We start from the raw sequence: 17,596 nt of genomic DNA on the forward strand, positions 1-17,596 counted from the left end.
CCTTCCTTCCACTACAGACTGATACACTCTTGAAGTTATTCTGTTTCGCTCCATTCTCTCCACATGTCCGAACCACCTCAACAACCCTTCCTCAGCCCTCTGGACAACAGTTTTGGTAATCCCGCACCTCCTCCTAACTTCCAAACTACGAATTCTCTGCATTATATTCACACCACACATTGCTCTCAGACATGACATCTCCACTGCCTCCAGCCTTCTCCTCGCTGCAACATTCATCACCCATGCTTCACACCCATATAAGAGCGTTGGTAAAACTATACTCTCATACATTCCCCTCTTTGCCTCCAAGGACAAAGTTCTTTGTCTCCACAGACTCCTAAGTGCACCACTCGCCCTTTTCCCCTCATCAATTCTATGATTCACCTCATCTTTCATAGACCCATCCGCTGACACGTCCACTCCCAAATATCTGAATACATTCACCTCCTCCATACTCTCTCCCTCCAATCTGATATCCAATCTTTCATCACCTAATCTTTTTGTTATCCTCATAACCTTACTCTTTCCTGTATTCACTTTCAATTTTCTTCTTTTGCACACCCTACCAAATTCATCCACCAATCTCTGCAACTTCTCTTCAGAATCTCCCAAGAGCACAGTGTCATCAGCAAAGAGCATCTGTGACAACTCCCACTTTATGTGTGATTCTTTATCTTTTAACTCCACGCCTCGTGCCAAGACCCTCGCATTTACTTCTCTTACAACCCCATCTATAAATATATTAAACAACCACGGTGACATCACACATCCTTGTCTAAGGCCTACTTTTACTGGGAAAAAATTTCCCTCTTTCCTACATACTCTAACTTGAGCCTCACTATCCTCGTAAAAACTCTTCACTGCTTTCAGTAACCTACCTCCTACACCATACACCTGCAACATCTGCCACATTGCCCCCCTATCCACCCTGTCATATGCCTTTTCCAAATCCATAAACGCCACAAAGACCTCTTTAGCCTTATCTAAATAATGTTCACTTATATGTTTCACTGTAAACACCTGGTCCACACACCCCCTACCTTTCCTAAAGCCTCCTTGTTCATCTGCTATCCTATTCTCCGTCTTACTCTTAATTCTTTCAATAATAACTCTACCATACACTTTGCCAGGTATACTCAACAAACTTATCCCCCTATAATTTTTGCACTCTCTTTTATCCCCTTTGCCTTTATACAAAGGAACTATGCATGCTCTCTGCCAATCCCTAGGTACCTTACCCTCTTCCATACATTTATTAAATAATTGCACCAACCACTCCAAAACTATATCCCCACCTGCTTTTAACATTTCTATCTTCATCCCATCAATCCCGGCTGCCTTACCCCCTTTCATTTTACCTACTGCCTCACGAACTTCCCCCACACTCACAACTGGCTCTTCCTCACTCCTACACGATGTTGTTCCTCCTTGCCCTATACACGAAATCACAGCTTCCCTATCTTCATCAACATTTAACAATTCCTCAAAATATTCCCTCCATCTTCCCAATACCTCTAACTCTCCATTTAATAACTCTCCTCTCCTATTTTTAACTGACAAATCCATTTGTTCTCTAGGCTATCTTAACTTGTTAATCTCACTCCAAAACTTTTTCTTATTTTCAACAAAATTTGTTGATAACATCTCACCCACTCTCTCATTTGCTCTCTTTTTACATTGCTTCACCACTCTCTTAACCTCTCTCTTTTTCTCCATATACTCTTCCCTCCTTGCATCACTTCTACTTTGTAAAAACTTCTCATATGCTAACTTTTTCTCCCTTACTACTCTCTTCACATCATCATTCCACCAATCGCTCAAACTGAAGAAGACATGTACAATTACATGACACTTACCTTTATTGAGATCTGGTGATGATTGATGGGATGGGAGGAGGGGAGAGTGTGGATGGTGTTAGTGTTTAGAAGGGGAATCCCCTTCCATTAGGACTTGAGGTGTAAAGTCCTTTTCCAGGGTTACTTCCCTTCTTTTAATGCCACTAGGACCAGCTTGAGAGTCACTGGACCTCTGTCGCACAACATATCTGTCCATAGAGGCCTGTACCTCCCGTTCCTTTATGACACTCCTAAAGTGTTTCACAACATTGTCAGTGTAGCAATTAAACACTTCAGTTTTCAATTCTTCACTGTCTATGTACTCCTTGAATTCCTGCACATATTTTTCAGCTGCTTTTTGGTCCGAACTGGCAGCCTCACCATGCCTTATCACACTATTTATGCCACTACGATTCTTAAATCTCTCAAACCAACCTTTGTTGGCCTTAAATTCACTCACATCACCACTAGTTGCAGGCATTTTTCTAATTAAATCATCATGCAACTTCCTAGCCTTTTCACATATGATCGCTTGAGAGATGCTATCTCCTGCTATCTGTTTTTCATTTATCCACACCAATAACAGTCTCTCAACATCTATCACTTGCGATCTCAGTTTCAAAAACATAGTTGCACCTTTGGTAAGAACAGCTTCCTTGATTTCCGTTTTCTTGGCCACAATAGTAGCGATGGTTGATTGGGGTTTTGTGTACAACCTGGCCAGCTCGGAGACACGCACTCCACTTTCATACTTAGCAATGATCTCTTTCTTCATATCCATAGTAATTCTCACCCTTTTTGCTGTAGGGTTGGCACTAGAAGCTTTCTTGGGGCCCATGGTGACTTATTTTGCAGGTGCAATCACTAAAAACGCTGTGATAATATGAAACGTGATAATATGTATGTGAAATGTTCCGATTGTATGTTTGGATGGGACCGCGGTGGCTGGCTGGCTTGTAAACACTGGTCACAAGTGGATGCGTCTCGAATGGAATGAATCGTGTTGGTCGAGTTTTTTAGCACTAGTCGAGGCAAAATTTTTGCGTTAAAATGTATCGCTAGTCGGATTTAACGTTAGATGATGCCATCGTTGGTCGAGGGTCCACTGTATATTGATGATTTCTTACTTATTTCCTAATGGTATTTCCAGGACAGATGCATCATGATCTACAGAGCACCACATAACTGCAATGTCCCCCATCTAATTTTGTAAGTGCAGGCATCATATTTCCCATCACCAAACTCAGGTCCAACTAACAGTGTTACATGAATCACTCCATAGATATTGCCTTGCTCATACTCCTACATTACTTCAAATCCCAAAACTCACTTCTATTCACTTTAATTCAAACAAAGTCACTAATATATGCACACCTCTCTCAAAACCTCCACACTTTCCTCCCAACTTTCCTTGGACATACCCTACAAGCCTACATCTTCTATCCCCCAGATATATACACATTTCATTCTCCACAGATTTATATACCCTCTTAGTCCAACTATCTTCCTCCACTCTTTCTTTATGACCAAACATACTTAATACCTTTTCTACTATTTGAATGATACCATTCATATTTTATCACTCTTTATTCTCTACATGATACTGTATTAACACAATACATTGATCTTAGACATAACATTTCTACTGTCTTCAATCTTCTTGCAAGAAAATTTAAAGACTGTGCTTGACACCAATACAAAAGCACTGGCATAACACACACATTTTAAACACTTTGTCCTCATCATTTCAGTCTTAATCTCATTAATCCCTGGTCCTTTCCTACATTTTAAAAATTAGTGCACACAGTTTGGGTTTTTGCCACAAACAAATGAAGAATCAGACCTTCACCAGTCCCTTTTTTCAATAACATTTGGGCTAGCATTAAACATTACTAGCTACATATATTTTAATATAGTTTTCTACTGTCAATCATTCTAGGATTTTCTTATTCCTCATTCAAAATGTGAAATTTTTGCTTTCATTTCATCAACATTCCACACTACTACAAAATACCCACTCCATTTCTCCCATATTTCAACCTCCTTATACATTATCACACCATTTGCTCTGAGATTTCCTCATATTCTTTATATTTCTCCAAAACTGCTTCACTGAATTTATATTACTGTACTGGATAACACTTCTTTTTTTTTTTTTTTTTTTTCAACAAGTCGGCCGTCTCCCACCGAGGCAGGGTGACCCAAAAAAGAAAGAAAATCCCCAAAAAGAAAATACTTTCATCATCATTCAACACTTTCACCACACTCGCACATTATCACTGTTTTTGCAGAGGTGCTCAGAATACAACAGTTTAGAAGCATACACATATAAAGATACACAACATATCCCTCCAAAATGCCAATATCCCAAACCTCCCTTAAAGTGCAGGCATTGTACTTCCCATTTCCAGGACTCAAGTCCGACTATATGAAAATATACTGGATAACACACTGTTAAATTTCTCACCTGAAATGGTGTGCGAGTTCGTGGTGTTGCTCCCGTCCCATCACTTGGACGTAACAGCTTAGGATCAAAATACCGGTATTCTTTCTCCTCTTCACAGTTTTTCAGTTCCATTAAATGGTCCACAATTCTCGTGATAGGCAATTTCTGTATTTAAAAAAAGTTTACTACAAGCAACCCATACACCATATATTCTCCCTTAAAACTATATCTCACTGCAATAACCTTACTGTTCTAAATCATTCAACACCACTTTTGGGTTACCTGACAATGTTTGTTTGTTTTTTTTCCAATAAACCGGCCATATCCCACAGATGCAGGGTGACGTACAAAGAAAAACAAACGTTTCTCTTTTTAAATTTAGTAATGTATAGAGGAGAAGGGGTTACTAGCTCCTTGCTCCTGGCATTTTAGTCGCCAGTTCTAGTCTCTATATTACAGAATGGATATAAATTTGTTAGAAAACATTCAACGAAGAATGACAAAATTAATTCATAGCATTAGAAATCTTCCGTATGAAGAAAGATTGAAGTCCCTTAAATTACATTCACCTGTAAGACGAAGAATGAGGGAAGACATGATTGAAGTGTACAAGTGGAAGATGGGTATTAACGAAGGGGATATAAATAAGGTCTTGAGGATATCTCTCCCAGATAGAACCCACAATAATTGATTCAAATTACATAAGTTTAGATTTAGGAAGGATATAGGAAAGTATTGGTTTGGAAATAGGGTATTTGGTGAGTGGAACAGTTTGCCTAGTAGGGTTATTGAAGCTAGGACCTTGGGTAGTTTCAAATTTAGGTTGGATAAATACACGAGTGAGAGGGGTTGGATTTGAGTGGGACTTGCACATGAGTGAATGGAGTTATCAGGGCTTGTTTCTTGGGCAGCACTGAAAGTTGGGATGAGCAAATATCCTATTAGTGGGATGGATTGTTATGGACCTGCCTAGAATGGGCCAACAGATATGCTGCAGTGTTCCTCCTTATGTTCTTGCGACACACATGGCTAATGGAGGAAGGATTCTGTTCTACTTCCTCATTGAGAAATTTGCTATTATATGCTACATAAATTAGAGCAAGCTTAGGTGACATTTCTAGTTTTGGATCATAAGTTATAATTGGCATATCAACTGAATAATTTCAGTGAGTTGTTTTCCTTGGGGATAATTTTCAAGTGATCCCTACTCTATTTCAATTAACTATTTCAACAACAACAAAAAAAAAAGTATGTATGTACATTTTTTAAAACTGTTTAACTTAATTTACATTTAGATTTTCTCCAATACTAGTCTCTTTATTTTACCAAATACCTACATTTTCCTTTAGCACAAAGTTGACACCTTCTACGACCAGAGCAGATCCTTGATTCATGAGCTTGGAAAACATGGAGACTGTCTTGGCCACTCCACCAGTATACTCTGACATTCCAGCACCAGCAGTCATCTGGTTTCAGGAAATCACTATGAAATTTTTAAGTTACCTGAAAAGTAACCTACTGTATACTATGCTCAATACTATACACTACAAACAAATATTATAACCAAACTAAAGATCCATAAAGGAGTATATATAGGAAGTATAATCCCCAAGCTCAATCTATGGAGAGCAAACCACAAGTGAAAATATTCTCCTTAATGTATCTTATGAAATGTCCAATTAAGAAAGTTATAAAATATAACACTTAGTCAGCACCTCTGAATAGAAAGGTAAATGACTGAAAATATGTAAAAATTGCTCTCATGACACCCATTAAATAATTTTAACAATTTTCATAAGCAACAAGTCTACAATATTTTATAAAAGACGATAATAGAACCCTCGTCCTTGGATATAACCAGGCTACGTCCCATTCCTTTAGGCAAGGTTAGACTCGTGGGTTTAGCACCTTCCCATAAATATAACAATAACAACCTCATAAGGAACAAAAAGGCACAATACCATGATTGGTACAATACACAAATAACCTACACATAGGAGAGAGAAGCTTACAAAGTTTTGATCCAACTTGGACCATTTACAAAGTCACAATATCACTAAGAGTGAGGGAGGGAGGGACACAAGGACGGGAACAAGATAGGTAGAAAAAGTAGTGGTAGTGGAAATAGTAGTATTAGTAATAGTGGTAGTAGAAAGCAGAGAGAGTAATTTAGCCTCTCAAATTTATAGTCAACATAAGAAAAAGCCTTGTGCTTTCAGATAAAATTAGCTGTACCTTTAAAAATTATGCAGTGCTTTTCAACGACTTATTATTCTAAGTGTGGGTAAAGGAAATAAAAAACAATTTGTTGCACCTTCATCAATGACTTCCACCTCTTCATGTAGAGCAGAGCTTTAGTGTCGGCCTCAACTTCTGTAAGAGCTGTGGCATACTCGTTAAACTCTGCATCTGTCATGTTACTTGACCACAGGTACATTATCAAGAAGATACGCAGTTTATCCAGTGGGTTGCCACAATCTGGATCTTTAATTATCTGCAAATAAAATTAAATTAAATCTTGTAACACTGATTTTTTAACACCATTGAATTTACAAAGCCTGGCTATATCTATAGCAAGCTATCACTGTTCATTAATCACATTCCCAGGCCTTTCCTATGATCACTTGCCCTTAATTTTGAGCCCATCACGCAAAACAATCGAAATTTACTGTTTCTCGATAAAATATACCCAAGAATGATTAGTCATGGTTTAGTCCATGCCTATAATTGAAATTGGCCTAATGAAAATCTATAAAACAGACCAGAGGGTCAGAGGGCCATACTCTTCAAGAAAATTGTCAAAAAACTAACATTTCTGTTATTTTGAGCCCTATTTCAAGCTACTACCCCTCTTTAAGGGGGGCTCCTTGGCATAGTGAAGAGGCTCTTGGTCTGAGGAATTAGACCTGTCGGTCTACTTCCTCAGACCGAACCTAATTACCCCCCAATCCCCCGTTCCCTATCCCATCCTCCCCTTTTTCCTTTCCTCCTCCTCCTCCCCACCCCTCCCTTTTGCCCTTCCTTTTTGGCCTTTTTTTTTTTTTTCCACAAGCACGCTAGTTCCTAGGTAGGGGAAAGGGTACCGGGGTCCATCCCATTCCATTGAGGTTCTTGGCGGTGGCGTAGTTTGCCGTGGAATCTGGATTGCCTGGGGATGTCCTGATCCCTCTCCGGTATCCCGGAGGGTGGCTTTGGGTGTCTCTCAGGCGACGGGTGTATCTCTGGAAGCCACCTTTCGGATTCCGGGGGTGGTGGCCGAAGGAGGTATGTTTTGTGGCGGATTTCCGGCCGCCCTCTCTTTTGTCCACCGAGGTAGCTCGGCAGATGTGAGGTTGCTATCCCGGATTGCCGGTTTACTGGCATGATGGGTAGGGTATGGCACGGGTTCCATGCTGCATCTGCGCTACTTGCGGTGCTGAGGTCCTCTTGGGCGCGGAGGGAGATTTCTGGCCCTTTCATTCCTCCTAGGAACTATCCCTCCCCGATCCCCCCTTTTTTTATTCTTTTTTTTATTTTTATTTTCTTTTCTTCTTTCTTTTTTTTCTTAAAAACAAAAAGAAAGAAGTAACCTAACCATGGCAGCCCTAGTCCATGAACCTGCTACCCCCGGGCCCCTTCTTGATACCGCACCCCGTTCTGACCCCGCCTCGTCTTTGGACCACTCTTCGGACACTCCTCATGCCTCTGTACCTCTTGCCGGTGCTGTTTCCTCACCCGCTTCAGGTACTGAGGCCTCGACTGACTCCTTCGATTTATCTGACCTTCGCTCTCCTCTGACTATGCTTCTGGTCTCTCCCTCTACGGTGCGGCAATTTTCGAATCGCCAGCCCGTTCCACGTCGGACCAACTCTGGTCCCACGCCTAAACGACAACGACAATTACCTGCTGATGATACTTCTCCACCTTCTCGTTCTTCTCAGAAAAGATCGACACGTCCTTCACTACCTTTCCACGCTCAGTTTCAGACTGCACAATGGACTAAATTCTTCACTTTACGACCGACTTCCTCTACTGCCTATCTTTCTGACCACAGTATTGGCAAGGCACTCCTACGCCATGTTGGTAAAGATATTTCTTTTCATGCTCTTAAGAGCGGTACGCGCATCGTCACTGTACAGAATGCTACCCAGGCTCACGAGCTTTCTTGTCTTTCCCATATCGATACTATTCCTGTAACTATTGAAAAGCATCATTCCCTCAATTCTTGTAGTGGTACCATCATCTGCCCCATACCATAGTTCAACAAAATTTCCAGACATGTGGCACTGACATTCTTGAACAGCTGGAACTCCAAGATCTCCCAATCCTCAAGGTAGACACTTACGTTCTTCCTGCCCGCGGGCGGAGACGATACCCTAGCAATGTGGCTCGTTTAACATTTGACAGCCGTGAACTCCCATCCTCAGTTTATGTAGCAGGACATCGGTTACAAGTTCGAAAGGTGATCCCTACACCGCAACAGTGTAGAAATTGCTGGCGATTTGGCCATCCAGCGAAATATTGCAGATCTATCGCCGACTGCCCAGTCTGTGGTGCTGATGACCATTCTAATACATCTTGCAATCGACCTCCCTCTTGCCTTAATTGTCATGAGGCTCACCCTTCGTACTCTCGCCGTTGTCAAGTCTACTTAAACGAGCGGGAAATCCGTTACCTCAAAGAGGCAGAAGGTCTCCCTTATGCCATGGCAGTTTCTCATCTTCGCCTCCAAGGGAGACTACCTCGTGTTTCTTATTCCCGTGTTTCAAAACGTCCCTCCACTTCTGGTATCCCATCTTCTGCACCCACTTCTGTGGTTACCTCGCCCATAGTCACTCCTGTAGCTAATTCTTTTGCTGTCCTCGGCTCAGACGTCCCTACTTCAACGTCTCAGTCTGATCTTGCTTCTTTGTGTTCTCTCTCACAAGCCTCAGTAGCGACGAGATCTCGTATGACACCTCCTCCCAATCGTCCCTCTACTTCTCAAAAGTCAAAAAAAGGTCCGTTAACACCTCCTACCCATCTTCCACCTCCTCATTTTCCCTTCCCTGTCTCTGTACCTGGTTCTCCCCCTCTCACTGGCTCTGTTACAAGTGTAGAGGTTCACCCTCCTCCTCGTACTGTACCTTCCTCCCCTGTTTCCTCCCAAGTTTCTTCCTCTTCGGCCACCTCCCAGGTTTCTGCCTCTTCTGTCCCCTTCCACGCTTCTCCAGTTCCCTCCACCCTTCCGTCCCCCCCTACCTTGGTACAGTCCATTACAGTTCCAATCTTTACTCATCCTCCCCCTACCATTTCCAATATTGTCTCCCATACGACGTCTCTGAATTCTGAAACTCTTGAAGCAATCTCTGAATATATTGCAGAGACCAAACCATCAATGGACACTGATCCACCCTCCGCTCCTTCTCTCTCCTCTACTCCATCTGCGCAACTCCTTTCTTCACAGTGCACCGTTCCTTCGCTGCTTAAACGTTTTCCACTGCCTCCGCATGTGGACTTTTCTAACCCCTCTAGTCTGTAGGAACCCTTACCTGCAGATTTCAGGTATCTTTATCATTGCCAATCATGGCCTATTTACAGTGGAATATACGCGGCCTCAGGGGTAATCGGGGTGAGCTTCAGATGTTACTCTCCCAGTTTTCCCCTGTTGGTGTTTGCTTACAGGAACCAAAATTACACTCTGCTGTTATCTCTCCCATCTCAGGCTATAATTTATTGTATTCTTCAGATCCTTTTCCTGATGGGACCTTTAATGAAAGTGCCCTTCTTCTACGCACTGATATTCCGTACCATCAGCTATTTGTTCGTACTTCGCTGCATTACACAGCAGCCCGTATCCACTTGCATAGGTGGTATACGCTCTGTTCTTTATATCTCTCTCCTTCTCGGGCATTATCTATTCCGGATATTGCCTTTCTTGTTTCGTCATTACCACCACCGATTCTGTTACTTGGTGATTTTAATGCCCACCATTTCCTCTGGGGGAGGTCTCACTGTGATTCCCGTGGCATTCAGTTAGAGGCTTTTATTGCCACCCACCCCCTCCATGTTTTAAATACAGGTACTCACACCCATTTTGATCCTCGGACTCACACACTCTCTTGCATCGATCTCTCAGTCTGCTCTTCCTCCGCCGCATTAGACTTCACTTGGTCTGTTCTTCCGGACTTACATGACAGCGATCATTTCCCAATCATTCTTACTTCCCCTTCATATTCACCACCTCTTCGCATCCCACGCTGGCAATTTGATCAGGCAAATTGGAACCTTTACTCACACCTAACTGTTTTTAGAGAGGTTCCTTTTTCGTCCTCCATCGATGAGCTTTTACACCTCTTCTCGTCCTCCGTTTTAACCGCAGCTTCTCATTCTATACCCCAAACTTCGGGCAGGCATTCTCAGAAATGCATTCCTTGGTGGTCTCCTGCTTGTGCTCGTGCAGTACGTTTGAAACGCGCTGCATGGGGCAGGTACCGGTACAATAGAACCACAGAGAGACTTCTTGAATTTAAGCAGAAGCGTGCGATCGCTCGCCGTGTCATCCGTGAAGCTAAACGCACTTGCTGGCGAGATTATGTCTCCACCATCACCTCTGCTTCCTCTATGAGTGCAGTCTGGAAAAAAGTACGAAAACTGAGTGGTAAATATTCTCCTGACCCGGCTCCTGTTCTGCGGGTTGCCGGTGTTGATATAGCAAACCCACTAGATGTTGCCAATGAAATTGGCAATCATCTGGTCCATATTTCTCAGGGACTCCATCTATGCCCCTCATTTCTTTCCTCAAAGTCTGCCAGAGAGTTAGCACCCTTGGACTTTTCTTCTCTCAGAGAAGAACAGTATAATGTGCCTTTTACACTTCAAGAACTGGAGGCAACACACTCAGCTTGCCAATCATCGGCAGCTGGGCCCGACGACATTCATATTCGTATGCTACAACATTTACATCAGTCAGCCCTTGCAGTCCTATTACGCCTTTACAATCTTATTTGGTCACAAGGAGTTCTTCCACAGCTGTGGAAATCCGCCATTGTTCTCCCTTTCCGCAAACCAGGCACTACGGGACATGAAACCTCCCACTATCGTCCCATTGCTCTTACCAGTGCAGTTTGCAAAGTGATGGAACACCTAGTAAATAGACGTTTAGTGTGGTATTTAGAGACACACAACAGTCTCTCCACTCGTCAATATGGCTTTCGTAAGGGACGTTCTACCATAGACCCCTTACTACGCTTGGATACGTATGTTCGTAATGCCTTTGCGAATAACCACTCAGTTATTGCCATATTTTTTAACCTTGAGAAGGCATATGACACAACTTGGAGGTATAATATTTTAGCCCAAGCCCACTCCTTAGGCCTTCGAGGCAATCTACCATCCTTCCTTAAGAACTTTTTAACTGACAGGCATTTCCGTGTTCGGGTTAATAATGTGCTCTCCCCGGACTTTATCCAAGCTGAAGGTGTCCCCCAGGGATGTGTTCTGAGCACAACACTTTTTCTCCTTGCTATTAATGATTTGGCCTCTAGTCTTCCATCAAATATTTGGTCATCACTCTATGTTGATGACTTCGCTATTGCCTGTGCAGGCGCTGACTGTCACCTTATTACAGTTTCTCTCCAGCATGCAGTCGACTGTGTTTCCAATTGGGCCACCACACATGGGTTTAAATTTTCCAGCACTAAAACCCACCAAATTACTTTCACTAGACGCTCTGTCATCTCCGATCATCCTTTGTACCTCTATGGCTCCCGTATCCCTGAACGTGATACAGTCAAGTTTCTGGGCCTCCTCTTTGACCGTAGGTTATCCTGGAAACCTCACATTACCTCTCTGAAGGCAACTTGCCACAGCCGGCTGAACCTCCTTAAAACCCTTGCTCATCTTTCATGGGGAGCTGATCGTCGAACCCTCCTTCGCCTACATTCCACCCTTATCTTATTGAAACTTGATTATGGTGACCAGATCTATTCAGCGGCATCTCCTGCTACTCTCTCTAGCCTTAACCCCATTCATCACCAAGGATTATGTTTATGCCTTGGTGCTTTTCGCTCTTCCCCTGTCGAGAGCCTCTATGCAGAAGCGAACGTTCCATCCTTATCCGATCGCCGTGATGCCCATTGCCTTCGCTACTATGTACGCTCTCATCTCCGCAATCCTTCCATTTATAGAATGGTCACTGATATTAGTAGACATTCTTTATTTGTTCGCCGCCCCTGTTTACTCCGTCCCTTCTCTCTTCGCCTTCATTCGCTCTTGTCTTCTCTTCAATTACCACCTTTCTATGTACATGTAGCATCTCACTTTTCCCTACCCCCCTGGGAAGTTCCAGCTGTTCGAGTCTGTTCTTTCTCTCTCCCTTGCTCGAAAGCCCAACTGTCTACGGTCGCTTCCCGCTCTCATTTTCTTGACCACTTTCACTCTCATTCTCATGCCATTGCTGTGTACACAGATGGCTCTAAGTCTTCTGACGGTGTAGGATTCGCAGCAGTGTTTCCGGACAGCGTCGTACAAGGGCATTTACTATCTTCGGCTAGTATTTTTACTGCTGAATTGTATGCCATCCTTACAGCACTTATCCGTATTGCATCTATGCCTGTGTCATCATTTGTGGTTGTCTCAGACTCCCTTAGTACTTTATAGGCTATACAGAAATTTGATACACCTCACCCCTTAGTCCTCCGTATCCAACTTTGGCTACGCCGCATCTTTACCAAGCATAAAGATATTGTTTTTTGTTGGGTCCCTGGTCATGTTGACGTACAGGGCAATGAACAGGCAGACACTGCTGCGCGGTCAGCAGTACATGACCTACCAGTTTCATGTAGAGGTATTCCATTTACGGACTATTTTGCTGCAATATCTTCCCAACTTCACACCCGTTGGCAGCAACGTTGGTCTACTATGCTCGGCAACAAACTTCAATCTATTAAACCGAGTATAGGTTACTGGCCGTCTTCTTCTCACCAGTGTCGAGGTTGGGAGACTACTCTCTCCCGTCTTCGCATTGGCCATACTCGTCTTACTCGTGGATATCTCATGGAGAGGCGCCCTGCTCCTCTCTGTGAGAATTGCCAAGTTCCATTATCAGTCAGCCATATTCTGTTGGACTGCCCACTTTATCAACGAGCACGCAGAATTTACCTCCGTCGTCGTCTTCGCTCTGCTGCTCTCTCTTTACCTTCCCTTCTCGCTGATGGACCCACCTTTCATCCAGACTCTCTCATTGACTTTTTGACAACAACTGACTTACTTCACAAATTCTGATACCTTCAGCCCTTTCTACTTCAATCTCTTGCTACCCTCTACCCCCGTACTATCCCCCGCCCCGCTGTTTTCTGTAACCTACTGATCATCCCTCCTCCCTTCTGCCATCCAATACCCTCGCTTCCTTCCCTACCCTGCAGCGCTGTATAGCCCTTGTGGCTTAGCGCTTCTTTTTGATTATAATAATAATCAAGCTACTACCATTCCTGAAAATGACCAAAATCATCGCTCTTTCACAAGTATGTCTTCCATTCTATCAATCAATATCAAGAAACAGCTAATAAAACTATAAAAAATGCCAAAAAAAGCACCTTGAATCTATTTTCAACCAAACTCAAGGTTGGAGGTTTTATTTTCCCACCATGCATTGCATGGGGCAGGATTTTTTTTTATATTGTGCACACTCATTGCATAGACTCATTTTCTTATGTCTAGGGCAAAATTTGGTGCTGGCAGCATATTTGAGGGCATTGTGCTTAAAAAGTAGATCCATGTGAGTGACACTGGCATCAATTACATGTACATACATCTACATGGGTAACAGTGGAAGGGTTAATGAAGAACTTATAAAAATTCCATTATGGATGTCCACAAACACACACACACTGAATGTAGAAACAATATATTTGGTAAGTATCATCTAAGTTAACAGCTCTTGGAATAAAAACACTCCCAAATATGTAATTAGCAAGAAGGTAAACTATGTGCACAAGTACATCTTGCCACAATACACAACATTCTTCTACAAATATCTAAAATAGTAGGCATACTCTTAGATTCACTTCTAAGCAGTACCCACAAATACTTTTAACACTAGCAACCATATCAAGCCAATCATCACACAGCAAAACTCAGCACTTGGAACCCCAATTAACTCCACCTTCAAGTAAGAAACACTACTCTCATTAGTCAACAGAAGTACTGTACTACCAGTAAATGTTTATTGCCTTTGTATATACCCTTGTGAACACTATTCATGGACACCTACCTGGAGTTTACCTGGAGAGAGTTCCGGGGGTCAATGCCCCCACGGCCCGGTCTGTGACCAAGTCGAATTGGGTAAAATTTTACAGTGAAGAAGCCTGCAGTGAGTCAACAATTTGTACATCAAAATATTTAGGCCTTTTAATGCCAAGAAATTCATTTTAGGATCTGAATAATAATACTACTTCAGTAAATGACATGAAAACTTCACAGTTACTGTACAGAATTTTTTTTAACAAATAATATACTATTTGTTTTCTACTTTACCTGAAAAAGAAGACTACATTGCCTTTATTATACTGTTATCTGACAATAAATGATGACTCACCTCCATTAAAGGCCTCTCCAGTGTGCTACGACCCATTATTTTCTCTTCCATCTCGAAAAAGACATCCAACTTTCTAGATTTAATACTGTTCAACAAGGCTGCTCAGGGAAAAAGATAAAAGTCACTGTAAAATCTTGCTTTATCCACCTGTATATTTATTCATTAACCTCACTATATTTCTATGTACACTGAAGTTGTGCAAGTACATTAAGTCTCATATAAAGTGTTAAACAATAACAAAGAACAATTGTGTAAACTTTATATATCAGTATAATTTTTTATATAGTCTAGTGGATACAACTTTCTAGTCATCTACATTCATGTCATTAAACATTCCACCTACCACTAACTTGTCACATTATAATGCATCATAGTATCTTTACTAACTTTTACCCAGTACTCAATTTTTTTTTTAACACGTTGGCTGTCTCCCACTGAGGCAGGGTGACCCAAAAAAAAAAGAAACACTTTCACCATTATTCACACATAATCACTGTCTTTGAAGAGGCACTCAGATACAACAGTTTAGATGTCACTCTAAACAGCAAATATCCCAAACCCTTTCTTTAAAGTGTACTTTCCACTTCCGGGACTCAAGTCTGGCTAACTGGTTTCCCTAAATCCCTTCACAAAATATTACCCTGCTCGCACTCAACAGCTCGTCAGGCCCCAAAAACTATTTGTCTCCATTCACCCCTATCTAACACACTCACACGTGCCTGCTGCATGTCCAAGCCCCTCGCACACTAAACCTCTTTTACCCCCTTCCTGTATATTATGCTCATAGGGAAGCATTGAACAGGCAAAAATCATACACCACCTTGGGAATAAAGGGGTATAGATGGTAATAAGGCTGATCCAGAGAAGGAGAAGGCAACTACAATTCCTTAAAGAGCCCTTCACTAAGTACCTCTGAAGCATAAAACTCAAAGTCTTCACTCTATTCTCCTGCCTTCATCTATATATATTTTTATACTATTATTATAATCATAACTAAGCACTAAATCCATGATGGTCATATATTTTTATAAAATTCATAATTATCCTTATCTGCCACAAATTTACTGCATATTCAGGATACATTCATTTTCATGACCATACAAAACTGAGGAGGGGGTGAAAGTGGTTTTGTGTGCAAGGGGCTTGGACATACAGCAGGAATGCGTGTGTTACATAGGAATGAATGGAGATGAATGGGTTTTGGGACCTGACAAGCAGTTGAGTGTGAGCAGGGTAATATTTTGCGAAGGGATTCAGGGAAACTGGTTAGCCAGAGTTGAGTCATGGAAGTGGGAAGTACAATGCCTGCACTTTAAAGGAAGGGCTTAGGATATTGGCTGTTTGGAGTGACATCTCAACTGTCATATCTTGGTACCTCTGCAAAGACAGTGATTATGCATGAATGATGGTGAAAGTGTTTCATTTTTTTTTGGGTTTCCCTGCCTCAGTGGGAGACGGCCGGCATGTTACAAAAATAAAAATGAGTGTGCCCTTTTATTCAGGATTCTTGTCTAGTCTACTGTCAACCTTTTTCCACCACAAATATTTAAAAAAAGTCCCAACTCTTAGAGTTATACTGTATTATATTATGAATCTAATATTCAGCCACCTACAACACTATTACCTAACCTAAAATACTTATTTTATTCATAGAAAGTGCTAAAGCAGTAAGAGCCATTCAGGTATTTGGCACTACACAGCAGGTGACCCAATATAAAAAGAAACCTCAACTCAACAAACCCATGGCAATGCTCATATGCTTGTCAATATCAGCTTTCTTTTTTATCAATTCTGGTAAGGAAGTTATTGCTGAAGTTAATTTTGCTGTGTTGTCACTCAACAAGTCAATGGCATCTTCATCTGGTAGGTTAGATTTCAAGCCTTTTATGTGAGTCTCAGCCTTTTTGTATTCCTCAAGTTCTGTCTCTACAGCTGCTGCAACATCAGGGAATGCACTGCCTGTAGAAAAATAATTCAATGTAATGTTTCTGAGGAAAACACTTTCACCATCATTCATTCAATAACTATCTTGCCAGATTTATGACCTTTTAAGCCAGCACCTCTTTCTAACACACCAACTTTCATTTCTTTAACTTTAACAACCCCATCTACAGAGATAGATGACCGCCCCACATTTCCTGAAAATATTCCTCTTTTTTTCTTACATACCTTAACCTGTACCTTACCCTCATAAAAACATTTTACAACTCTTAATAGCCTACTGGCTATTCTATATTATCATTTTATTATACCTGAACTGTACATTCAAAAAACAATTATTTTATTATTTATTAGTACACTGGCCGATTCCCAAGGCAGGGTGGCCCGAAAAAGAAAAACTTTCACCATCATTCACTCCATTACTGTCTTGCCAGAAGGGTGCTTTGCACTAGAGTTTTTAAACTGCAACATTAACACCCCTCCTTCAGAGTGCAGGCACTGTACTTCCCATCTCCAGGACTCAAGTCTGGAGATGGGAAGTACAGTGCCCGGTTTCCCTGAATCCCTTCATAAATGTTACTTTGCTCGCACTCCAACAGCACGTCAAGTATTAAAAACCATTTGTCTCCATTCATTCCTATCAAACACGCTCACGCATGCCTGCTGAAAGTCCAAGCCAATCGCACACAAAACCTCCTTTACCCCCTCCCTCCAACCTTTCCTAGGCCGACCCCTACCCCGCCTTCCTTCCACCACAGACTGATACACTCTTGAAGTCATTCTGTTTCGCTCCATTCTCTCTACATGTCCGAACCACCT

At 41.9% G+C, this 17,596-nt stretch overlaps 1 protein-coding gene across 1 annotated transcript in view; it reads right to left on the reverse strand.

The window, feature by feature from the left end:
• Slh (sec1 family domain containing Slh) overlaps positions 1-17,596 on the reverse strand; it is a 30,579-nt gene that overhangs the window by 3,915 nt on the left and 9,068 nt on the right. The window contains exons 8-12 of the mRNA XM_070097154.1: positions 16,577-16,795; positions 14,837-14,934; positions 6,596-6,775; positions 5,619-5,747; positions 4,303-4,446 (exon numbers count right to left, since the gene is read on the reverse strand). Coding sequence (XP_069953255.1) covers positions 4,303-4,446; positions 5,619-5,747; positions 6,596-6,775; positions 14,837-14,934; positions 16,577-16,795 — 770 coding nt within the window. The remainder of the gene's footprint in view (positions 1-4,302; positions 4,447-5,618; positions 5,748-6,595; positions 6,776-14,836; positions 14,935-16,576; positions 16,796-17,596) is intronic.

The sequence above is a fragment of the Cherax quadricarinatus genome, chromosome 56 (genome assembly GCF_038502225.1).
Source record: "Cherax quadricarinatus isolate ZL_2023a chromosome 56, ASM3850222v1, whole genome shotgun sequence".
In the NCBI taxonomy this organism is placed as follows: domain Eukaryota; kingdom Metazoa; phylum Arthropoda; class Malacostraca; order Decapoda; family Parastacidae; genus Cherax; species Cherax quadricarinatus.